At 35.3% G+C, this 26,219-nt stretch overlaps 2 protein-coding genes across 9 annotated transcripts in view; one reads left to right on the top strand and one right to left on the bottom strand.

The window, feature by feature from the left end:
- Positions 1 to 364: 364 nt before the first annotated feature.
- Positions 365 to 26,219, bottom strand: part of LOC101889113 (G-protein coupled receptor Mth2) — a 361,585-nt gene continuing 335,730 nt past the window's right edge. For 4 of the 8 annotated variants that reach the window (XM_059126418.1, XM_059126422.1, XM_059126423.1 and 1 more), the window contains 7 exons: positions 7,511 to 7,676; positions 3,527 to 4,142; positions 2,664 to 2,828; positions 2,364 to 2,600; positions 1,097 to 1,226; positions 857 to 1,033; positions 365 to 779 (listed from right to left, as the gene is read on the bottom strand). In XM_059126418.1, the coding sequence (XP_058982401.1) occupies positions 686 to 779; positions 857 to 1,033; positions 1,097 to 1,226; positions 2,364 to 2,600; positions 2,664 to 2,828; positions 3,527 to 4,121 (1,398 nt within the window). In that variant the 5' untranslated portion in view covers positions 4,122 to 4,142; positions 7,511 to 7,676 and the 3' untranslated portion in view covers positions 365 to 685. The remainder of the gene's footprint in view (positions 780 to 856; positions 1,034 to 1,096; positions 1,227 to 2,363; positions 2,601 to 2,663; positions 2,829 to 3,526; positions 4,143 to 7,510; positions 7,677 to 26,219) is intronic. The other 4 variants (XM_059126419.1, XM_059126425.1, XM_059126426.1 and 1 more) reach the window with 1 other exon arrangement.
- LOC101900985 (odorant receptor 85b-like) lies at positions 7,193 to 25,502 on the top strand. The gene is made up of 6 exons (XM_059126427.1): positions 7,193 to 7,532; positions 7,606 to 7,698; positions 7,760 to 7,865; positions 15,002 to 15,314; positions 15,439 to 15,643; positions 24,743 to 25,502. Exons 1-6 carry the CDS (start codon positions 7,227 to 7,229, stop codon positions 24,953 to 24,955), a joined length of 1,236 nt encoding a protein of 411 aa, XP_058982410.1. The 5' UTR covers positions 7,193 to 7,226; the 3' UTR covers positions 24,956 to 25,502.

Raw genomic sequence — 26,219 nt, 5'->3', positions numbered from 1 at the left:
AGGGTATAAAAACTGCAACAAAGTCAAACGCCATAATTTTTATATAAATATTTTTTAAATTTAATTGAATGAAATAGCATCAAATTTTAAAATAAGTTTAGATTTGTTCGAATTGGTCACCTTTGGCACAAATTATGGCCTTCAAAATATATATATATATATATATATATATTTGTATATATATATAAATATATATATATATATATATATATATATATATATATATATATATATATATATATATATATATATATATATATATATATATATATATATATATATATATATATATATAAATATATATATATATATATATATATATATATATATTTGTGTGTTTATAAAGTAAATTTCGTATTTCATATTTAAAATTCGTAATGGGTACTACAGCCTATGACAAAAAATTCAGTATGCAGTCCCTCGTCTTCCTATTGCCTCCATACAACCGTACTTCCAATATTCGGTATTATGACGATGCGACATTATTCACCGGAGTTGTTCCAAATTTCGTATTTAGATTTTCGTATATAGGGTATTCAAAGTTAGGCCCGACCGAGGTTACTGTTTTTTACTTGCTGATTTTAATATAAACGGTTTGGTATTCCAAATTTAACATATTCTACTCTTTTATTATTTAATCTTACTTTGATAAATATAGTGGTGGAGCGTTAAAAACTCCATGTTGCTAACAATTATGTTGAACAGGAAGAATATCTCCCATTTCCATTGCTGCAGCATTGGTGTGGTAATCCTCAGGAAAATATCGATCACAACGATGTCTTAAAATGACATATGAAATAAATAAAACAAAAATTGTTATTCGTTCACGAAATACAAAATCAAAAAATCATAGTACCTCCATTTCAATCCAAATAGCAAAAATATTACAATGACAGGAGGGCCATTAAATAATCTGCTTAGATCAACCAACCAATTTGCGCTTGGTGAATCATAAATAAGTGTTATGTTTGCTATGAGTTCAATTAGACAGCATATAGTCACCGCGAAAAGCAAGTAAGCATAAAAATAGTACCTAAGGCAAAAGGGACATAATCAAATTGAAAATTAAGTTTTTATTTTTTTTTATTCAACATACGATTCGGTTGGGGGTGACAGCTTCTTTTCGGTCTTCAGAGTTCTAAAAACAGTAACAAGGTAATAGTAATCCGGACATAGAAGAGTGGCATTTAGGCCAGAACTAAATATCAATGATGGCCAGTTGTAGGCTGAAAGATAAAATGGCAATCTTTTACGTTAAAGGGAAAATGAGGTTAGACAAAAACAAGTAAAAAACATTAAGTTCGGCCGGGCCAAACTTTTAATACCCTCCACCTTAGGGTAAAAGAAACATTAGAAGAAATGTGGCAAAAACCATTAAAATTCCGAATATCGGGAGGTACCGTTATATGGGGGCTACACCAAAACGTGGACCTATAATTACAATGTTTCGCCACACGAACTAGGACCCTTTATAATCCACAAATACAAATTTTTAGACAAATCAGTGGAAAAATGTGGCAAAAACCATCAAAATACCGAATATCGGGAGGTACCGTTATATGGGGGCTATATCAAATCATGGACCCATGCATGCAATGTTTCGCCACCGGAGCTGGAACCCATTATGACCAACAAATACCAATTTTTAGACAAATCCATGAAAGAGTGTGGCAAAAATCATCAAATTACCGAATATCTGGAGGTACCGTTATATGGGGGCTATACCAAAACGTGGACCCATACATGCAATGTTTCGCCACCGAAGGTGGAAACCATTATGACCTACAAATACCAATTTTTAGACAAATCCGTTAAAAAATTTAGCAATAATCATCAAATTACCGAATATCGGGAGGTACCTTTATATGGGGGCTATACCAAAACGTGGACCTATACATGTAATGTTTTGCCACACGCACAGGGACCCGTTATGACCTACAAATACCAATTTTCAAACAAATCCGTGAAAAAATGTGGCATAAATCATCAAAATACCGAATATCGGGAGGTACCGTTATATGGGGACTATACCAGAACGTTGACCTATATATCTCATTTTCAATACCAACCATCCTAGACACAATGCGAATTGCTCTGCAAAATTTTGGCGCTCTACGTCAAATACTGTGGGCTGTATCGTGATTTCAACAGACAGACAGACAGACAGACGGACAGACAGACAGACAGACAGACAGACGGACAGACAGACAGACGGACATCGTTAAATCGACTTAGAATTTTATGCTGATTATGAATATATATACTTTATGGGGTCTACGACGAATATTTAAGGATGTTACAAACGGAATGACAAAGTTAATATACCCTCCTTACCAAGGTGGAGGGTATAAATATACACTTACGGCTTATCCAACAAAAATCTCCACTAATTCCCGACTTAAATTCACTTGAAATATTTAAATAATCCAATGTTAATAAAATTATAGTCAAACCCATTGGTATGCCCACGGCATATACAGCAAAACGTTTATCATCCGTCTGAGAAGTTCTTGCCGTTGCCACTCGCCGTTGGTATAAATTAAAATATATTACATTTAACCAGGAATGTTGGACCGTCTGAAAAAAATAGCCACCATAACCTACGGCATACAATGTCTATATGAATCAGTAAGACAAAGATTTTAAAGAAAAAATACTTTTACCCAAGAGTAAACACAAACATGGTGGAATTGTTGAATTATACGTTTCGACAAGCCATTGAAAGATACTGCCAAAAATTGTGTATAGCAACAGCGATCGTTCAATTTTTCTTACTCGTTGAATGGCCATATAGATGTACATGAGTATTCCTCCTACAGGTGAAAATACTTGTGAATAAAAAAAATATAAATTATTAATTATAGTTCTGAATTTTTCAAGTATATTTCTTAAAGGACAAGACTTGGATTTTAGGAATATTTTCTAAAGGTTGTGTGTACTTGTGTGTGTATGTGTGATATTCAAATCCAGGATTTTAAGGAACCTTTTTTAAATGGACAATCAATCGTACATTTTATAAATTTAAAAACTTTTCCTCTTAAAAAAATCCATGATTAGTATTCTTAAAAAAATATCAAAAATCACTATGAGATGTTTGGAAAATATCCTTAAAATCCATTATAAGTCTATAATTAGTTATTTAAAGATATTTTTGCAAGCGGACAGTCATGGATTAATACTGGATTTTTAAGAATTTCTTTTAAATATTTATTTTTAATGATATTTTCCAAAGAAGTAATCGAATCGGATTTCCGAAGAACAAATCGAGGATTTTTTAATTTTTTTTGCCAAGGAACAGTGGATTTGAGGGAAATTTTCCAAAAATCTAATCGTGGTTTTTGAGAATGTTTTTACAATGTTTTCCAAAGGACTGACGTGGATTTTTAAGGTTAATTTTAAAGGATATTTCGAAGAATTATTTCCAAAGGATTGAGGATATCAATATACATGGATATTTTTCGTGGATCATGGTTTTTAAAGGAATATTTTTTAAGGATATTTTATAAAGCATTTATCGTGAACTTACAATTAATAATTACAACATCCCGGCTGATCTCCTCGTTGTTTATCGTTAAACACAACATGGGAGTCAATATCATATCTATGCCACTCTTTTTTGGTGTCAACATCAGGCAATAGTCCTGCGGTGACAAAAGAGTTTCTCCATTCTGTATTGACAGTGTTCCATTGGCATATAAGTTCCACTCCATATTCATCGAATTGAGGTTTTGACACGGTTTATCCGAAAACAATTCGAAATCTTCCAAACCATTTGTTTCACAGCCAATGTTGGGATTGGTAATATACATCCCCGTGGATTGTTGACAACAAAATTGCAGACAATTGTTTTCTCCATCACAAATACAAGCACGTGCATGCGGTTCTATGGGAATGCGTTTGCCATCATCAGCAACTTCTTCATAATCGTACATTACAACTTGCTTGGCAGGTATGAAAATTTTGCTTTCATATAAATAGGATCCATTGGGGAATCTATGGGCAAGCCTTAAGTCTATCGTGTCTTCAAATTTGCAGGAATTTATTGTGTCGGCACTGCTAGTGTGTACCACATACAATAATGCTAGTAGCGGCAGAGAGGAAATTTTGTTTTTCGGATTCATGGCAGATTATGAAATAAAAAGCTGAAAAAAAGTTTTTTTTGTATTTTTAATTTTTTTTTTTAATATTGAGGTGTAGTTTGAGGTCAGTAGAATTGTAAGAGGTCGTCTATGAAGTAAAGAACTATCAGAGGTCTTATATCAGAAGTCTTCAACCTTTGTGGTTCTGCTAGAATATTTAAAATATTTTTTTTTCAGAGATCTTGAATCCATAGAAGACCAGTCAGGGTTCAGAGTTATGGAGAAGTCTTAAAAAAAATTGGAAACCTATTAGAGGTTTTAAGGGCTTTTAAGAATATATTTTAATGAACTAATGTTGGAGTTTTGAGGATATTTTTCAAAATTATTTTCCAAAGCACTAATCTTAGATTTTTTAAGAATATGTCCAAAAGACTGAGTGTGCATTTTCAAGGTTAATTTTAAGAATATATCCAAAGAACTAATTGTATTTATTTAAGGATATATAAGAATTATTTTCAATGTAACAATTTTGAATTTTTAAGAATTTTTCTCCTCAGAACATGCCGTAAATTTTTAAAGAACTTGTAAAGAAGGTTATCGAAAGAGCACATCGTGATGATATATCTTAGAATTTTGATAAGGACAAATGGTGGAATTTTTAAGGATATTTTTATGACATTTTTTTTTAGAATATTTGCTAAAGCAGTATTCATAGATATTTTAAGGATATTCTTTAGAATATTTTCCATAGGACCGATCTCCGATTTATAAGCATATTTTCTTCATCTGATTATGTTAAGGTACCATTATATGTGCGCTGTTGACAAATGTGTACCTTGATATTCAAGGTTCTTCTACTGGAGCCTAAACGCATTACGAACTATAAATACCAATTTTTAGACTTAAACCATCAAAATACCGAACATTGGAAGGTACCTTTGTCCGGGCAGAATTCGTTAAAAATTCTAAATTATAAATTTGGAACAAAATTCCGTTAAAAAATGTTTCAACAATTGTCAAAATGCTGAAAATCAGGGGCTACAGTTATATGGGGGTTATACCAAAACATAGACTGATATATCTCATTTTCGATACTAACCATCCTAAACACAATACAAACTATTGTACCAAATGTTACTCTAAGTTACATCTACGTCAAATAATAACGGTCTGTATCGTGATTTCAACCGACAGACAGGTAGACAGACGGCCATCGTTAAATAGAATTGACAAATTTAATATACTCTCCTTTCCAAGGTGGAGGTTATACAGATTATATGTTTACGTTTTTCTACACTCCACCATACATTGTATGGAGGGTAGATTAAGTTCGTCATTCCGTTTGTAACTCATCGAAATAATAATCTTAGACACAACAAAGTAGGTATATTTTTGATTAGCGTAAGATTCTAAGACGATTTAGCCCTGTCTGCTATAATCACGCTTGGGTCAAAACGAATAACGAAGATAGGAAGCTAAAATTTTGCACAGATCAGAGTCTTTTGTCTGCAGGCAGGCTATATCGAAGATGGGCTATATCGGTCCACGATATCGTGTAACGCCCATATAATGTTATTCCCCATTATTCTGTATTTTTATGATTGTAGCCAAATTTGTCAATGATATTGTTTGAAAATCCTTCGGAGTACATTACTCTCTGGAAGAATATTGTCTATATAGGTCCACGAGATCGCATATCGCCAACATAACGGTGCCTCTCTATATATTTGTTATTTTTATGATTTTAGCCGAATTTTTTAATGGAATTGTCTAAAAATCCATGCTAGAAATTCTTTTTAAGCTCTTTATCACCTGGAAGAGAAATGTCTATAAAGGTCTACGACATCGTATAGCCCACATACAACGTACAACCCCAAATATTCGATATTTTGACGATTTTAGGGACATTATTCACCGGAGTTATTTGAAATTTCTTATTTGAAATTCGTAATGGGTACAGCCTATGACAAAAAATTATGTATGCAGGCCCACGTCTTCGTATCTCCCAATATTCGGTATTTGGATGATTTTAGCGACATTATTCACCGGAGTTGTTTCAAATTTCGTCTTAAGAGTTCGTAATTACAACTTCAGTCTATGACAGAAAATTGTCTATACAGGCGCAGGTCTTCTTATAGTACCTCTCTATATTCGGTATTTTGATGATTTTAGGTACAATATTCACCGAAATTGTTAGAAATTTCGTATTTGAAGTTCCTAATAGGTACTACAGCCTGTGATAGAAAATTGTCTATACAGGTCTATGTTTTCGTATAGGCCCAATATAACGGTACCTGTATTTTGATGATTTTAGCTACATTATTCACGGGGCTTCTTTTCAAGTTTCTTGCAATGTCTTATGAAAAATGTTTCCTATGCAGGTCCACGCCTTCCTATAGATCCCAATAGAACATATGGTATGTCTTGGATTTTAAGAGAATTTCTAGCAAATTCCAAATTAGTCCGAAATTATGGAGAGTATTCAAAGGCATATTTACAGACTCTTTAACTTGTTGAATTTTTATTTTAAATACCAACGGAAGATTTACTTGATCGCATGTTATTATGAGACCCTGGACAAAAGAAACGGCCGAACTTTATAGTTCTCATAGAAATATATCATTAAAATTAGTTTATTAAAAAAACAAAAATTATTTACGACAAATTTGGTACTTTTCAGAATTCGCTGTAGATTTTCTTAGGACTGCACTGTGCCACTGCCAATTTGTTGAGTATAAAATTTAATGTGTATTCGGTTTACAGATCAAAGCCCCAAAACGATTTTTGGTTTCTCAATATTTTCTAACAACTATGAAAAAATGAAGAATTCATCGTCATATCCATTTAAAGTAGAGTACTACATCCCCAATTGTGAAATTGGTAGGTGGGGGGGGGTTAAGTTTAGGCGAAGTTAATTGCTCTATTATTAAAAAACAATCAACTCTAGTGTGAAGTGTTATCGTATTCAGTTAATTCGATACATAAATATATACATCACATGTTGTAACGCCACTAAACCTATGATTATTATCATTATTTTTTTTTGAAAGTTTATAGCTCATCACGGCTATAAAAGTGAAAGGATTACACAAATTGATAACACAATCGCGTAACCCTTGTCAAGTGTCGGTTTGGTAATTTACTAAAATGAAAGATAAATTTAAAACGTTTATGCGCGACTTTTTTCCTTCGAACGTGGAAAAGGGAGAAATCGGTTCGGTCAAACTGAATATTTGGTTGGCACAAATCACTGGTGTGCCCATAATAGGTCTGAAGAACGAATCGAGTCTGATCAAAAACCTAATTTTGTTATATGGCATTTTTACAACAACTGTAGTGACTTTCATCTACACGGGTTTTGAAATGTACGACTTGTATATGAATTGGCACGATTTGGATAGTTTAACACAAAATACTTGCCTATCTCTTACCCATGTCTCGGGCGCCATAAAGGTTGGCTGGTAGTTGCATGTTTTTTATGTAGATTTGAGAACGGTTTTACATTTTTTTCTCATTTTCATTTCAGACGGTTAACATAATTTTCCATCTGCCACGCCTTGAGGGTGTCATACGCAAACTGAAACATGTCACAAAAACCTATATAAAATCGGAAAAACAAGTAAGTCTGAAGTTTGAAATTGGGTGGTGTGGTGTTAAATGTTTCGAGTTTTTAATTTTAGTTGGTTGTTTTCTACGATGGTGAGGTGGAGAACAAATTGGTTCTTAGTATTTACATAGGCATTGTGGGCTTTACCGGATTCATGGGCATGATAATGTTATATATGAGTAAGTTGAAATATTCAATATATATATTGCGAAATTCCACAACACAGCTTCTTAAGACTAATGATCACACTGAGCGGCAACAATTCAATTTTTTCAATAATTACAGGGAAAATCCAGCAGATTATGAAAGTAGAGTTAAAAATAGTAGACACGTTTATCGACGTTTTGAAAGCTTACATTGCAAAGTAAGACAAGTTCACCCCTCTTTCATATTTTTTGCAATTTTCGGATTAGCATTGCTTGAAGTCCCTCAGACTCAGGTATTAGTATTATGGTCAATATTGCAGATAACAAGTTATAAAGTATCAGTCGGTTTTGCCGACGGAGGTTCAGTTATTCTCATATATAGTTTGACTTCGGTTATGATTATTCAAATTGTTGACCCTCAATGGAGTAGGTTCTCAAGGAATGGGATAAAATTTTCCATTTCCTATGGAACCTAAATATATGTCATATAAATATTGCGACGTGCCAAGTTTGGACTATATTGGTTACTTCCTGCACTCTATAGGATATATGTGATTGTTTTTAGAAGGAGGTTGCATGCTTATTTTACTTCTTTCGAGCGTTTTTATACCCTACACCACATAGTGGTAAGGGTATTATGTCTTTGTGCATTTGTTTGTAACATGAAGAAGGAAGCGAGATAGACCCATAGTTACTTTTGAGGATCTCCATAGAATCACTTTCTGAGTTCATTTATGCATGTCAGTCCGTCTGTCCGTCCGTCCGTCTGTCCATGTATTCTTGTGAACAAAATGCAGGTCGCATTTATTACCCGATTGAGATGAAATTTTGCACATATCATTTGTTTGGCCCAAGGACGAACCCTATTGAAATTGGAGATAATCGGTCAAAATTTAGATATAGCTCCATATATATCTTCGTCCGATTTGCCTTTTATTGTGCACCAAAGGTGTAATAATAGTTCGAATAGGATGGAATTTTGCACGTACGATCAGATTGGACCTGAAAATAAGTATGCCAAATTTGATCGAAATCGGTTAAGATATAGCTATAGCTCCCATATATATTGTTCATCCGATTTGTTATTTTTGTCCACCGCCGCCGTAATATGCATTCTACAACAACAATTTTTGGGGAAATATATCAAATACAGCTTAGAAATACATTTGCTAAATTTTATCGAGATCGGTTCAGATTTGGATATAGCTTCCATATATAACTTCGTCCGATTTACCTTCTATTGTGCACCAAACGTCTAATATTTGTCCAAATGGGATGAAATGTGGCACTTACGACCGAACTGAGTCTAGAAGCTAGTATGTCAAATTTGGTGAAGATCGGTTCAGATATAGCTATAGCTCCTATATATATTGTTCGTCCGATTTGTAGTATTTGTTACCCACAGCCGAAATATGCACTCCGTAACAACAATATTCAGGGAAATATATCAAATTAGGCCTGAAAATAAGTATGCCACATATGATCGAAATCGGTTCATATATAGCTTTAGCTCCTATATATATGGTTATATATATCTTTATATATCTTTATCCGATTTTAAATTAATTTAGCACCAAATGGGCAATACAAGTCCGAATTTCGGCATATTTAGTCCTTTGAACTTTAAATTATAATTATAATCATAGCGTGTATGATTGAATTTTCCCATAAAAACTTTTAATTGTTATGTGGAGCTCTACTAAATTAGCAAAGTGGTGTAGGGTATCAAAAAGTCGGCCTCGCCCGACTTTAGGACTTTCTTTACTGGTTCAAAATTTCGAACACTATTTGGGAAGATACCAGAAGAAACGATCCAATCTCTACCATCGTTATAGCAGATCTTGGGTTAATGGAAATAGTGAGTGTACGTAAGTCTGAATGGAATCAGAAGTTAATTTCACGTTTTACGAGTTATTAAAAATTCTGACCCTTTGTGGGAAAGTTAAAAGAAGAAGTGTATCGATATATTCCATCTTCACCTCGGACCGTGGGTTAATAACATATTGTAATGTGTGTAATTTGAGGAAAATCAGGCACTTACATTAAATTTCAATAAGAGCTATAATTATTCAATATTTTGACTCATTGTGGCAGAGATACTTCATGGAGTGCACCGATATTGTCCATTTTCTCACATGACCTAGAGCTGATGCAAATATTTAGATTTGCAAAGATGAAGCAAAATCGGATGATCCTTTGTGGCCAGTAAAATATTTCTATGAAAATGTCGACCTTTTGTGAAGGAGGTACCAGAAGTAGTGGACTGATATTGTCAATCTCCGATTGTTTGATAATAAAATTACGATGTATCAAGTTTGGACCAAATCGAGTAGCCCCTTCGCTAGATCGACTACAATTGTCCTGAAACGTTATTTCGATGAGGCACGTTTTTGTCTGTATCAAATGATATATACCTATCCTCTCTCTCTAGCCATATGGCTGAATGTATAAAAAGGAAAAATTCTAATTTTGCAATTTTGTTCGCAAAATTAATGCATTAAAAAAAAACAACAATATTTGTATACAGTACAAAAAATTATATATTTTGTACAGTACAAATTATACACATTAACTTGATTTCGCCTCCAAACGGTTAGTGTCAGAATTGAAGCGAATAACAGCAATAATGATATGGCAATAACTACAAATATCAGGTTCTTGTCAAGAATAAATAAATAGGAAGAAAATGATGTGGCTAACTGTGGACGCCATAAATTCGAAAAAAAAAACAATAATACTTTGTAAGTCAAAAAACATTCATAGGTAAAACTCAGCAGATTATGAAATAGAGCTAACAAGAAACCAGTAAAGAAAGTCTTAAAGTCGGGCGGGGCCGACTTTATGATACCCTACACCACTTTGCTAATTAATTAGAGCTCCACATAACAATTAAAAGTTTTTATGGGAGAATTCAATCATAAACGCTATGATTATAATTATAATTTAAAGTTCAAAGGACTAAATATGCCGAAGCATTTCTATCTTTTAAATTCGGAATTGTATTGCCCATTTGATGCACAATTAGTTTGAAATCGGATGAATAATATATATGAGAGCTATATCCAAATCTAAACCGATCTCGATAAAATTTGGCAAAGATATTTCTGAGCTGTATTTGATATATTTCCCTGAATATCGTTGTTACGGAGTGCATATTACTGTTGTGGGTAACAAATATAACAAATCGGATGAATAATATATATGGAAGCTATAGCTATATCTGAACCGATCTTCACCAAATTTGACATACTAGCTTCTAGACTCAATTCGGTCGTAAGTGCCAAATTCCATCCCATTTGGGCAAATATTAGACGTTTGGTTCACAATAAATGCTAAATCGGACGAAGTTATATATGGGAGCTATATCCAAATCTGAACCGATCTCGATAAAATTTCGCAAGTGTATTTCTGAGCTGTATTTGATATATTTTCCCAAATATTGTTGTTGCATAGTGCATATTACGGCGGCGGTGGACAAAAATAACAAATCGGATGAACAATATATAGGGGAGCTATAGCTATATCTGAATTTTGGCATACATATTTTCAGGCCTAGTTTGTGTGTATATGCAAAATTCCATACAATTCGGGCTGATATTACACGTTTGGTGCACAATAAAAGGCAAATCGGACGAAGATATATATGGGAGCTATATCTAAATTTTGACCGATTATCTCCAATTTCAATAGGGACAGACGGATGGACGGACATGTATAAATCGACTCAGAATGTGATTATATGCAGATTATCAAAAGGAACTATGGGTCTATCTCGTTTCCTTCTGCCTGTTACAAACAAATGCACAAAGACATAATACCCTGACCACCTTGTGGTGTAGGGTATAAAAAGCAGTAAATATTTTTTTTACCTCCACCATTTGGAAGGAATTTAACAAATTTCAACGAATACCGAAAAATACCAATACCATGCAAATGATGACCTTTATACGGCGGCTATAGGAAGACGTGGACCAGCATAAGTTATTTTTTCATTGGCTGTAGTACCCATTAAAATCTTCAAATACGATATTTAAAACAAAGTCAAGTCAGATTGTCTTTAAATTTAGCTCATCTCAATACTACTTCCAACACGAGATCTGGTATGAAAAACCCATAGAACGGACCACTTCTTTTGCCACCTCTGGCTAGTGAAAATTTTGAAAACGCGAAATGAGCATCCGGCAATATTTCTGCCAACACCAAACTAGGTGTGAAAATGAAATATATAAGACAACTACTTCTGGTACCTCCCTTACTACGAGTTTAAATTTTGAAGAATTATAACCGCCATCAAATGCGAAATAAACATTCGATTCTCTCATCTCGATTCGAAGCACAAAACAAATAAAAATAGGGAGCTAAAATTTTGCATAGATCAGCCTTTTGTCTACAGGCAGGTTAACTTCAAAGATGGGTTATATCGGTTGACGAAATCGTATAGCACAAATATAACGGTATTTGGTATTTTAATGATTGTAGCCAAATATTTCAATAAAATAGTTTGAAAATCCACGAACGGAGTTTTTTTCTGAGTATATTATCCCCTAGAAGAGTATTCTCTATATAAGTCCACGATATCGTATATCCTCCATATAACGGTACCTCCCTATATTCGGTAACAGGGTGAGATGAAAAAACTGCAACCAACATCAGACTGCTGTCATTTCTAAGCCACTCGTCCGACAGCTGTTAAAATTATTCCAGTGACAGCACATTATATTGTTTACAAGCGAACATAAACATTTTGGTGACAATTTTCCAGAAAAAAAGTTATTCGTGAAGGAATTCAAGCGTGATAGTGTGATTTCTTTACATTTGACTGGAAAACAACAAGTGGCTATCGTTAGAGCACTCCAGCATTTAAATGTGAATAAATCTTTTGTGTCTCGTACCGTCGCTCGTTACCGTGGTACTGGTAGTGTAGCCCGACGTCAAGGAAATGGACGGAAGAAAACAGCAACATCAGCAGAAATGGGTCGAAAGGTAAAGAAGCGACTCGATCGAAACACGCGTCGCAGTGGCCGAAAAATGGCTCGTGAGCTGAACATATCGCAATATGCCATTCGGCAAATATTGAAAAATGAGCTCGGAGTAATGCCACTGAAATTCCAAAAAGTGCAATAACTTACACCGCAACAGAAATAAAATACACTCAGAACAGCTAAAAAGTTTCTTCGCTTGGCCGAAAGTGCTGAACTGCCGAATTTGGTTTTCTCCGATGAGAAACATTCCAGCAGTTTGTAAACAAACAAAATGATCGTGTTTACTTGCCAAAGAGTTCAGCTGAAAATGTGTACCTTCGGCTGGCCATCAGAACTCAAGCGCCGGCCATGGTGATGGTGTGGGCCGCCACAACATCCGATGGTTGCTCTCCGCTGGTAGTAATCGATAGTGGCATCAGAATAAATGTCGAATATTATCGCTAAAATATTCTGGAGGGTGTAATAAAGCCTTGTGCACGCAAACATTTTGGCCGCAGACCTTGCAGACATTCCAACAGGACTCAGCACTAATTTTTTGGCAATTTCTAAATTCGTTCCAAATGGGGGAACTTTTTGCTTTTTTACTTGTTATTCTTGGTATATATAAATGTTTCTTCCAATTAAGGATCTGATGTGAATATGGAATTTATCGAACACTATTTTTCGGACCTCTCCCACAAAAGAATAAAATTTTGATTAACAATTACTCACGTAATAATTCAAAATAAATGTTCGATTTTCTTTAAATTTTGTATATCCCAATATTTTTATAAGTATTGGATGAAGTGGAATAGCTTGGTTCACTATATCTGGTACCGAACACCCATTTCAATATTTTCAAAAAATTATCAGTGAAGGAAATTGTCGATATTGTCGACATTGACTTAGGTCAGAAACGAATTGGACCGTTACAAGTTCCTAATGACAGAAATAATGTATACCGCTCGAATGCGCCTTAAAGTTCGAACCGATCGACCTGAGGTGCTTTTTATACCCTACAACACTATGTGTTGGGGGTATTATAAGTTTGATTGGGCCAGAATTTATGTAACACCTCAAAATATTGGTTTCCCACATAGGAAAGTATATATGGATCTTCCTAGCTCGCCGAGCTGAGTCGATCTAGCTATGTATGTCCGTCCGTCCGTCTGTCCGTCTGTCCATGTTAATTTGTAATCACTCCACAGGTCGCAATTATGGCCGGATCTTCACGAAATTTAGAATGGAGGTGGGGCTTAGGTCAGAATAGAACCCTATTTCTTTTGGAGATGATCGCATAATATTTAGGGGTTCAAATGGACCAAATACTGAAAAAATGTCGGATTTTGCTGTAGCTATACAGGTCTCAATTATAGACCAATCGACGCGGAATTTCGCATGTAGCTAGGGTTTAGGGCGGGGAAGAAGCCTACCAATTTGGGTGGTCATCGGATAATATTTAGCGGGTAAAATAGACCATATCTGTTGTGTTGAAAAAATTCAAAAATTTTCATTAAACCGCGAATATTTTAAATACCGGCGAAATCACAAAGCCATGACAAGGTTCCTTCTGACCTTTAAATTGATGTTAACATCCAACAAATCGGATATATAGCGAAATATGTGCGATATATATGTCTATCAAAGAAGATATGCTTGAAGGATCTCTTATATGTCGAGAACGGCTGAACTGATTTCGACAGTTCTCATTAATTCACAATGGCCTCTTGGCAGGAAACATAAAACTTCTAAAAAAATCGCATAAACTCTTTGTAGAATTCAGAAAGACGCACTTCTGACTATTTCGTTAACGCTGATTTCGTTGAAGAATATAGTCAAATGTCTGTATCTCATATAGATGCGTTTCAGTCAAAAACCAATAATAAATGTTAATCTTTTGCCACTTCTGAGAGATTATAGGTCTTTGGGAAATATTGGTTCCAGATCTAGGAAGACCATTTACGTGCAACATCTACCAATAAATTGGAAATGAGCAAATTAGCTTAAGTTGCTATTATTCGAAAATTAGAGAACGAAGCCTGATGGTTTTCTTTTATAATTTGTCACAATATCTTGTGGAATTCTTTCGAGTATCTCGCCTATATAAACAGTATCGTTTATTATAGTGTTGTAGGGTATTCAACGGTCGGCCCCGCTCGACTGTAGCCTTTGCTTACTTGTTTTTTGTTGTTTCCTCTATATTTTCAGATCCTGAGGCTGTTGCTGGTAAAATCTTCCCCTATCGTGTCATCTTGCCAGACTGGATGCCACAACAGCTACAACTGCTCTACATGGGTTTGAGTGTCATTATCTTTGCCATACAAATCATTGCTGTGGATTATTTAAATGTGACGATCATCAATCAAATTCGTTTTCAACTAAATATTTTAAATTTGGCTTTCGATGATCTGATTGTTGAGACTCAAGCGAATAGCAGGGAAACCAAAAGTTTGGTGTTATACAAAGATGATCCGGTGAAGAGAATGGATTCCATAGTCGAACATCATTGTCTGCTAAGAGAGTGAGTCAGACTGTGTGTGTGTGTGTGTGTGGGAGTGGATACTTCTTTCCTCCACCAGCTACTTTCCCCAATATCGGATTTTGTTTTGACTCGTTGTTTTTTTTTTTTTTTTGCCTTGTTCTAGACTACGTCAAGAAACTGAGGATATTTTTAGTCAACCTATATTGTGGCAGTTCATGACATCCGTTATTATCTTTGCCATGACTGGTTTCCAGGCAACCGTTCGCTCCAGTGGCAGCAGTGCGGCTGTACTTATTTATGCCTATTGTGGTTGCATTTTTTGTGAACTTTTCGTTTACTGCTGGTTTGGCAATGAAGTCTCCGAACAGGTAAGTTGTGAGCCGTGAGTGAGCAATGACGGAGAATGGAGGGGCGGGTGGAGGGGGCGATGTTGCCAATGGGATGTTAACGATTAGTGACTTGAACATACAATAAGGTTCGCTTGAGAAAAACATTGCAGAGGGTTCAACATGTTTATGTTCTTGCGGTTGGAGGGTTACCTACATCGATGCCTTCCTTGCTTCCTTCCTTCTGTGGCTTACGATGGATGGCAGACACGTGATAAAGAAAAACAAGTTTCCTGTCAAAACCAGTTTTCGAAGGAAGAATCACATTAAAGCCAACGATCTGCCACAACGCTCAGTTTGAAGTCAATGAATGCTTACATACTACCACCAAAGTTAAGATAAGTTTAAATTTCTGTCCGTTTCGAAACAAAACAGAGAGGAACTAAGTAAACCCACAAAAAATAAAAATAATAATAATCAGAAACACGTCTGCGAACATGCGTAGAAAGGTTAAATAACGCATTTAATATATTTTCCTGAGTGATAGGCGGCAAGCTACACATGATATGGCAAAATGTTGTCCAGAATATAAAGCAGAACGGATGAACAGATTAATAATGGTCGGTCCAGTACCCAGTGGCGTATTTTGTTGTTGACAACTGTGATATTAATTTCTTTTGAAAAAGGTGAGAAATGTGGAACAAGAATGATGGATGAGTCCATGGTTAGAGATGCAAGCCGCATATTTAGTTAAAAGTTGAAATGGTAGTGGGAAACAGTGGTATTGATGGAGAGGGTTCGTAAAAAATTAAATATTAAATTATTTGGAAGAATGGATTCTTAGTAATCACAGGTCACAAGTAACAATAATATAATCGTGATTTTCTGGGATACCCTTTTGAAAGCCCAACGCGGCTATAATGATTGACGTCTTAACGAATTAAAAAGCATCAGATGTATACCCTTAGGCAATGATCGACTCTGTTATGATTATTCAAATTGTTGATCCTCTATAGAGCAGGTTCCGAAAGAATGGCCCAATATTGTACATTTCATACCGGACCTAAATAAATATGATATACAGGGTGAGATAAAAAAAACTGCAACAAAGTCAAACGTCATAATTTTTACATTTTTTTAATTTTATTGAATGAAAACAAGAAATGTCGGAAATAATTTCAAATTTTAGAATAAGTTTAGATTTGTTCGAATCGGTCACCTTTGGCAAGAATTATGGCCTTCAAAGGGCAATGACGCCGTCACACGCTGCCCGAATGTCGCTCTGCGGTATTTCGGCCCATTCCCGGCGAAGCGCTTGCTTGGGGTAGTCGACACTTTGGTATTTTTTAGTGCCAACCTTGCTTTCCAAAATATTCCAGACACAATGGATCGGTATCCGGAGATTTTGGTAGCGAGGAACTTAATTTTGTAACCGTTGTTGGGTGTCGCGTGCTGAGTGCAATGTCCTGTTGGAATGTCCAAGGTCTGCGGCCAAAATGTTTGTGTGCCCGCCCAAGGCTTAATACACCCACCAGAATATTTTCGCGATAATATTTGGCATTTATTCTGATGCCACGGTCGATTATGGTACGATGGTACGAGACACAAAAGATTTATTCACATTTAAATGCTGGAGTGCTCTAACGATAGCCACATGTGTTTTTCCAGCCAAATATAAAGAAATCACACTATCACGCTTAAATTCCATCACGAATGACTTTTTATACCCTACACCACAAGGTGGTCAGGGTATTATGTCTTTGTGCATTTGTTTGTAACAGGCAAAAGGCAACGAGATAGACCCATAGTTCATTTTGATGATCTGCATAGAATCACATTCTGAGTCGATTTATGCATGTCAGTCCGTCCGTCTGTCCATGTATTTTTGTAAACAAAGTACAGGTCGCATTTATTGCCCGATCCAGATGAAATTTTGCAAAGATCTTTTGTTTGGCCCAAGGACGAACCCTATTGAAATTGGAGATAATCGGTCAAAATTTAGATATAGCTCCCATATATATCTTCGTCCGATTTGCTTTTTATTGTGCACCAAACATGTAATATCAGTCCGAATTGTATGGAATTTTGCATATACACCCAAATTAGGCCTGAAAATATGTATGCCAAATTTGATCGAAATCGGTTCAGATATAGCTATAGCTCCCATATATATTGTTCATCCGATTTGTTATTTTTGTCCACCGCCGCCGTAATATGCACTATGCAACAACAATATTTGGGGAAATATATCAAATACAGCCCAGAAATACATTTGCTAAATTTTATCGAGATCGGTTCAGATTTGGATATAGCTCCCATATATAACTTCGTCCGATTTACCTTTTATTGTGCACCAAACGTCTAATATTTGTCCAAATGTGATGGAATTTGGCACTTACGACCGAATTGAGTCTAGAAGCTAGTATGTCAAATTTGGTGAAGATCGGTTTAGATATAGCTATAGCTTCCATATATATTATTCATCCGATTTGTTATATTTGTTAGCCACAACCGTAATATGCACTCCGTAACAACGATATTCAGGGAAATATATCAAATACAGCTCAGAAATATCTTTGCCAAATTTTATCGAGATCTGTTCAGATTAGGATATAGCTCCCATATATATTTTTATCCGATTTCAAATTAATTGTGCACCAATTGGGCAAAACAAGTCCGAATTTGAAAGATACAATTGCATCGGCATATTTAGTCCTTTGAGTTTTAAATTATAATTATAATCATAGCGTGTATGATTGAATTCTCCCATAAAAACTTTTAATTGTTATGTGGAGCTCTACTTAATTAGCAAAGTGGTGTAGGGTATCATAAAGTCGGCCCCGCCCGACTTGAAGACTTTCTTTATTGTTTTTTTTTTCAAATCTTGAACCCTATGTGGGGGAGGTACTAGAAGAAATGGTCCGATCTCTACCATTTTTATAATACATCTTGTTTGAATGAAAATATTGAGATGTGGCAAGCCTGAATGGAATCGGATGTTAATTTCGCGTTTTATGAGCTTTATGGAGAATTTTGACCCTTTGTGAGGGAGGTATTTGATGGAGATATTTTCCATTTTTACACCTGCCCTAGCACCGATGCAAATAGTAGGATTTGCAAAGTTGGAGCAAAATCGGACTATCTTTTCTCTTTCTGTGCAGCAGAATATTTTTTTGAAAATGTCGACTTTTGCGGGGCATGTACCATAAGCACTGGACCGATATTGCCCATCTCATAACTCGATCTAAGTTTGATTATAATATTATGATATACCAAGTTTGGACCAAATCGGATACTTCCTTCGAGAGTTATCGTGCGCACCAGCCAGAAGACAGAATGACAGACAGACGGAAGGACGGACATCGCTAGATCGACTTCAAATGTCTTGAAACTGATATGGTCTAGGGTCTAAAACCGTTATTTCAATGAAACACATTTTCCTGCCATAAGGCAGGAACATCGTATTTTCTTTTAATATTTTTCTGCTAGAAATAAATATTTTGAAAAAAGTTCACAATTTTAATGCTGTTCATAGCGATTATCTTTAAAAAAATAAAGGAATACATAAAAATTTTGTTTCTGCTGTTACACAGCTTGTATCAGCCAAAACACAATGGAGTGATGACATCATTTTTGTCTTTTATGATTTGCTTCTTTTATGCATTCGGTTTTGCCAGAATTTTGTGGCTGTCAATGAACTTTTTTCGTTACACTCAGAGACGAATGAGAACTTTGCACCCCCATTTGAGGCAGTGTTTCGTTTGTTGAGGTGATGAAAATGATTATTATTGCCTTAAAAATTAAAAAAAAAAACGAATGAATGAATGCATGCCATTGTTTGTTGTTTGATTTAATTACATGTGGATTTTAGAGAAATTTTTGTTATTGCCAAAAAAAATTTTGTTGTGAAAACTTGTATATTTGCGGGATTTTGTATAGCACTGACACCTTTTTGGAATTTTTTTGTAATTCACATTTTTTTTTGAATACACAATGTAATTGTATTCCAAGTAAATGTTCAAGAATCTCGAAATGCTTATTTGATACCCCACAACGCTCATAATATATTTTAAGAAATCTTCAAATTCCATATATGAAATTTTACGACAATAAGTGTCGGCGGGTCGGCCACTTTTTATACCCTACACCACATAGTGGTAAGGGTATTATGTCTTTGTGCATTTGTTTATAACATGGAGAAGGAAGCGAGATAGACCCATAGTTACTTTTGAGGATCTCCATAGAATCACTTTCTTAGTTGATTTATGCATGTCGATGAAATTTTCCAAACAACATTTGTTTGGCCCAAGGACGAACCCTATTGAAATTGGAGATAATCGGTAAAAATTTAGATATAGCTCCCATATATATCTTCGTCCGATTTGCCTTTTATTGTGCACCAAACGTGTAATATCAGACCGAATAGTATGAAATTTTGCACATACAACCAAATTAGGCATGAAAATAAGTATGCCAAATTTGATCGAAATCGGTTCAGATATAGCTATAGCTCCCATATATGTTGTTCATCCGAAACCTTTGCTAAATTTTATCGAGATCGGTTCAGATTTGGATATAGCTCTCATATATAACTTCGTCCGATTTACCTTTTATTGTACACCAAACGTCTAATATTTGCCCAAATGGGATGGAATTTAGCACATGCGACCGAATTGAGTCTAGAAGCTAGTATGCCAAATTTGATCGAAATCGGTTCAGATATAGCTATAGCTCCCATATATGTTGTTCATCCGATTTGTTGTATTTGTTACCCACAGCCGTAATATGCATTCCGTAACAAGGATATTCAGAGAAATATATCAAATACAGCTCAGAAATATCTTTGCCAAATTTTATCGAGATTGGTTCAGATTTGGATATAGCTCCCACATATATCATTAACTGATTTCAAATTAATTTTCCACCAAATGGGAAATACAAGTCCGAATTTAAAAGATACAAATTCTCCGGCATATTCAGTCCTTTGAACTTTAAATAATAATTATAATCATAGCGTGTATGATTAAATTCTCCCATAAAAACTTTTAATTGGTATGTGGAGCTCTACTAAATTAGTGTGTAGTGGTGTAGGGTATCATATAGTCGGCCCGCCCGACTTTAGGACTTTCTTTACTGGTTATTGTTTCATTTTTTTGTTCATGAAAAAATGTGCAATATTTCCACATTTGTGTCAACAATCCCCACACCATGTGTCGTACAAAAATAAATATTTGCAGTCTTCCTCAAAACAATAACATGATAAAGACCAATATAATATGAAAAAAAAATTTCAATAATAAGATATTGAAAGTAGTAGTATAGTTTATAAATCGGATTTAAAGATATATTTGGGAGTTATATCCAAATCTCAACAGATCTCAATAACATTTGACAAATGCATTTCTGAGCTCTATAAGATATCTGGTACCAAATATCATTGTTGCGGAGTGCATATTGCGTATGTGAGGGACATAAAGACCAAATTGGATGAGACATATGGAAGCTATAGCTATATCTGAACCGATTTTCACCATATTTGATGTACTTGCTTCCAGATTGAATTCGTCCGGATGTGCCAAAATTCAGGGCATTGGGCCTGATATTGGCCATTTGGTACACAGTTAACCCGAAATATGGTATATATGGGAACTATATCCAAATCTGAACCGATCTTGACAAAATTCTGAGCTGTATCTGATATCTGGTACCAAAGATAATTGTTGTGGAGTACATATTACGCATGTGCGGGACTTAAAACCCCAAATCGGATGAAACATATATGGGAGCTATAGCTATATTTGAACCGATTTTCACCGAATTCTAAATACTTGTTTCTAGGATGAATTCAATCGGAACTGCCAAGATTCATGTCATTTGGACTGATATTGGTCATTTGGTACATACTTAACCCGAGGTCGGACGAAGAACTATATATTATATATATGGGAGCTATATCCAAATCTGAACCGAACTTGACAAAATTGTAGGCACTTATATCTGAGCTGTATCTGATATATGAGATGTATCTGATGCAAATTATGCTATGAGGGACTTAAAACCTCAAAGCGTATAAAACATATACAGGGTGAGACGAAGCAAGTAAAAAAAAACATTAAATTCGGCCGGGCCAAATTTTTAATGCCCTCCACCTTAGGGTGAAGGAAACATTAGAGCCCATTATGACCCACAATTACCAATTTTTAGACATATTCATTGGAAAATGTGCCAAAAATCATCAAAATACCGAATATCGGGAAATACGGCTATATGAGGCTATACAAAAACGTGGACCTATACATACAGTGTTTCGCCACAAGAGCTAGAACCCATTAAGACCAACAAATACAAATTTCTAGACAAATCCGCGAAGAAATGTGGCAAAAACCATTAAAATGCCGAATATCGGGAGGTAACGTTATATGGGAGCTATAACAAATCGTGGACCTATACATGCAATGTTTCGCCAAAGGAGCTAGAACCCATTATGACCTACAAATGCCAATTTTCAGACAAATCCGTGAACAAATGTGGCAAAAATCATCAAAATTCCGAATATCGGGAGGTACCGTTATATGGGGACTACACCAAAACGAGGACCTATAATTACAATGATTCGCCACACGAACTGGGGCCCATTATGACCTACAACTACCAATTTTCAGAGAAATTCGTGAAAAAATGTGTCAAAAATCATCAAAATACCGAATATTGGGAGGTACCGTTATATGGGGACTATACCAAAACGAGGACCTATAATAACAATGATTCGCCACACGAACTGGAACCCATTATGACCTACAACTACCAATTTTCAGAGAAATCCGTGAACAAATGTGGCAAAAATCATCAAAATTCCAAATATCGGGAGGTACCGTTATATGGGGACTATACCAAAACGAGGACCTATAATTACAATGATTCGCCACACGAACTGGGACCCATTATGACCTACAACTACCAATTTTCAGAGAAATCCGTGAACAAATGTGGCAAAAACCATTAGAATGCCGAATATCGGGAGGTACCGTTATATGGGGGCTATACCAAATACATGCAATGTTTCGCCACCGGAGTTGGAACCCATTATGACCAACAAATACCAATTTTTAGACAAATCCGTGAAAAAATGTGGCAAAAACAATCAAAATACAGAATATCGGGAGGTACCGTTATATGGGGATTATACAAAAACGTGAACCGATATATTTCATTTTCAATACCAACCATCCTTAACAGAATACAAATTGCTCTGCTAAATTTTGGCGCTCTACGTCAAATAATGAGGGCTGTATCGTGATTTCAACAGACAGACAGACAGACAGACGGACATCGTTAAATCGACTTAGAATTTTATGCCGATTATGAATATATATACTTTATGCGGTCTACGACGAATATTTAAGGATGTTACAAACGGAATGACAAAATTAATATACCCTCCTTTCCAAGATGGAGGATATTAAAATGAAAAATTATGGCGTTGGACTTTGTTGCATTTTTCTATGTCTCTATGTAATTTAGAAAATATTCTCAAAACTTCAAAAGGATTTCAAGTTCTTAGATCAAACTTATAAACGGATCGAATGTTTACATTTACACCACTGTTAACCACAGCTAAAAAAAAAAACTCTATATTGTGATTTTAACCACAAAAGATCTGTCTTTCCCTCTCAATCTCTCCCATTTAGCTGGAAGATAGTAACAGCGAACGGCAACATATATAATGCTTGGTCTAAGGTGTGAAGAAAAACGACATAATACATGAAAACGGCGACATTCAAAATTTGTAACACGTAGCGCAGACACAATTTGAGGCGGGTCTGCCCCAACAAGAACAACTGCAAAAGAAAAAACAAAATTACCGACTAAAAACGCGGGTGACTTAGACGTTGCTGTCTGGTGTCTCTCTGTCTGTCTTTTCTCCGGGTGACGTTAATCTTTTTGACATATGTCGTTGATTTATGAAGTCATTTAAGTCGGAGTAAAGAGGTTGCAGTTTTTCCAGATTAAATTGCTAAAAATAGGCGTGAAGTGTGTGGCAGATTGATTGTTCTCATGGTTGAGGGTGGATACTTGGCAAAGCACGAATTGTGAAAAGATATCGAAATCATGGAGAGTAATAATTTAGAATAATTTATGACAAACTAGAACAAAATATTCTTAATTATATAGAAAAAAAACAACAAAAAAACAATACTGGTAGCGTAGGCCGGCATCAAGGAAGTGGACGGAAGAAAACAGCAACATCAGCAGAAATCGTTCGAAAACTAAAGAAGCGACTTGGTCGAAACTCGCGTCGCAGTGTCCGAAAAATGGCTTGTGAGCTGAACATATCGCAATATTCCATTCGGCAAATATTGATGAATGAGCTCAGGGTAAAGCCATTGAAATTGCAAAAAGTGCAAGAAAATAGACCCAAAAGAGCTTCGCTCGGCCGAAAGTGGTAAACATTCTTTGTCCAACAGTTTGTAAACAAACTTTTCAAAGAGGTCAACTGAAAATGTGCGCCTTCGGTTGGCCACCAGTACTCAAGCGCCGGCCATTGTGATGGTATGGGCCGCCATAACAGCGAAAATATTTTGGAGGGTGTATTAAAGTCTTGGGCATGCAATCGATTTGGCCGCAGACCTTGGACAATCCAACAGGACTCAGCACCATTCGCTTCATTTCCAACGCACAATGGCCATTAAAATTTCCGGATACCAATCCATTGGACTTTTGCGTCTGGAGTATTTTGGAAAGCAATGTAGGCACTAAAAATATCAAAGTGTCGATCACCCCAAGCAAGCGCTTCGACGGGGATGGGCCAAAATACCGCAGAGCAACATTCGGGCAGCGTATTATGGTTCTATTGGCCGTTTGAAGGCCATAATTCGTGCCAAAGGTGACCAGTTCGAACAAATTTAAAGTTATTCTCAAATTTGATGCTATTTCCGAAATTTTTGCTTTCATTGAAAAAAATTAAAAAAAGAAAACTGTAAAAATGATGGCGTTTGACTTTGTTGCTGTTTTTTTATCTCATCCTGTATATATAATGGTTGGATCTAACCCTTGACAATGCATTTCCCCACTACACATTTTAAAATTATTGACCCTTAAAAAATAATTGATTTGAATGTGAATTTTCCATTCTCTTTTCAGAGCAAAACTCTCGGAACCAGCGGATTTCACTCATCATGGTATCATTTTGATCGACGTTATGGCAAATCTCTTCTGATATTTCTCACAAATGCCCAGAGACCATTTGTATTCACAGCTGGTGGGTTTATGGGCCTCTCTTTACCCAGTTTTACGGGAATATTAAGTAAATCGTACTCTTATATTGCGTTGCTGCGACAAATCTATGGCAAATGAAACGAAGAAGAACAAAGAGAACCTTGGATGGAATTAAGTTGGAGATAAGGAGGAAAACGAATGGTTCGACCAACACTCACACACACACACACACCCGCTAGCTGATTTTACTCTCTTTATTGTTGTTGGCACAATCAGTCAGACATTAACCGATTACTGTTGTTTTAATTAAAATGTAAACAAAACAGTCTAAGCACAATGTACAATGAGGGCAAAATACCAAGAACAAAAATGAAAAAAAAAATAATATAAATAAATGAAAAATGTATAAACAAATAATGATTCATTATTAACAAAATCTGAATGAAAAAAAAAACATTGTTTTAATTGCTCAACAATGTAGATTTCCATTTTTTATTATGTGCGAAAAAATTGGGGATTAGAAACATGAAATGGACACCTAAGGTCCCTGGCCCAAATCTCCGTGGAAAAACATTCTTAAAAGAAGCTTAAAGATTTCTTCCTAAAAACTCTTAAAAAAGCTCTGTTATTGAGGAAAATCTGTGATGATGGGTCTGATAGACATCCGGAAAACCCCACACAACGATACTTTAATTGTTCCCATTATACATACATAATTATATTACCATCGAGGGAGCAGATTACAAAGAATATAAATTATTGCTATTATTTTGAAAAAAAAAAAAAAAAAAACAACAATTGTTATTAATTAACATTGGAGATGATGAGGATGATGACTGACTGACAAATTGTCCAAATACATACAAAAACAACAAGGAAACTGATTAAAATAAATATTTTAATATATACATATATATATATATATATATATATATATATATATATATATATATATATATATATATATATATATATATTTTAATCAACAAAAATTTATGTGACATTTTTATGACGCAAATTATTGCTCCAGTGCTGGGCTGGGTGACTGGCTGGCTGGCAGCAGTACCACATTGGAAACAAACACAAGGTTCCTTATTGACATTGAGTCGCCGCCTCAAAAAAAGGGAAAGCAATTGCAAATAAATTCTTGTTGAATTGTTTCAAATGGAGTAGATGGTAATACGATTTTCATATGACACCATCGCCAGCCATTGGTTCGTATGTATATTTACCGCAAAACATGAAAGGAAACATATCTGAAGACAAATCGCACCACAGAGTGGTTGGTAGTTCAATATCCGATTGAAGCGTAAAATTAAAAAAAAAAAACAAGCAAAGGCTACAGTCGAGCGGGGCCGACCGTTGAATACCCTACAACACTATAATAAACGATACAGTTTAT

This window comes from Musca domestica, unplaced genomic scaffold (genome assembly GCF_030504385.1).
Source record: "Musca domestica strain aabys unplaced genomic scaffold, Musca_domestica.polishedcontigs.V.1.1 38, whole genome shotgun sequence".
Taxonomy (NCBI): Eukaryota; Metazoa; Arthropoda; class Insecta; order Diptera; family Muscidae; genus Musca; species Musca domestica.
This window is presented reverse-complemented; position numbering and strand designations above follow the sequence as displayed.

What these genes read in the sequence shown, in the direction of transcription:
- LOC101900985 (XM_059126427.1), top strand. Translation starts at nt 7,227, where the DNA reads ATGAAAGATAAATTTAAAACGTTTATGCGCGACTTTTTTCCTTCGAAC. An exon ending in ATATAAAATCGGAAAAACAA is followed by an intron (nt 7,699 to 7,759) that starts GTAAGTCTGAAG and finishes TTTTAATTTTAG; the next exon opens with TTGGTTGTTTTCTACGATGG. An exon ending in CATCATTGTCTGCTAAGAGA is followed by an intron (nt 15,315 to 15,438) that starts GTGAGTCAGACT and finishes GCCTTGTTCTAG; the next exon opens with ACTACGTCAAGAAACTGAGG.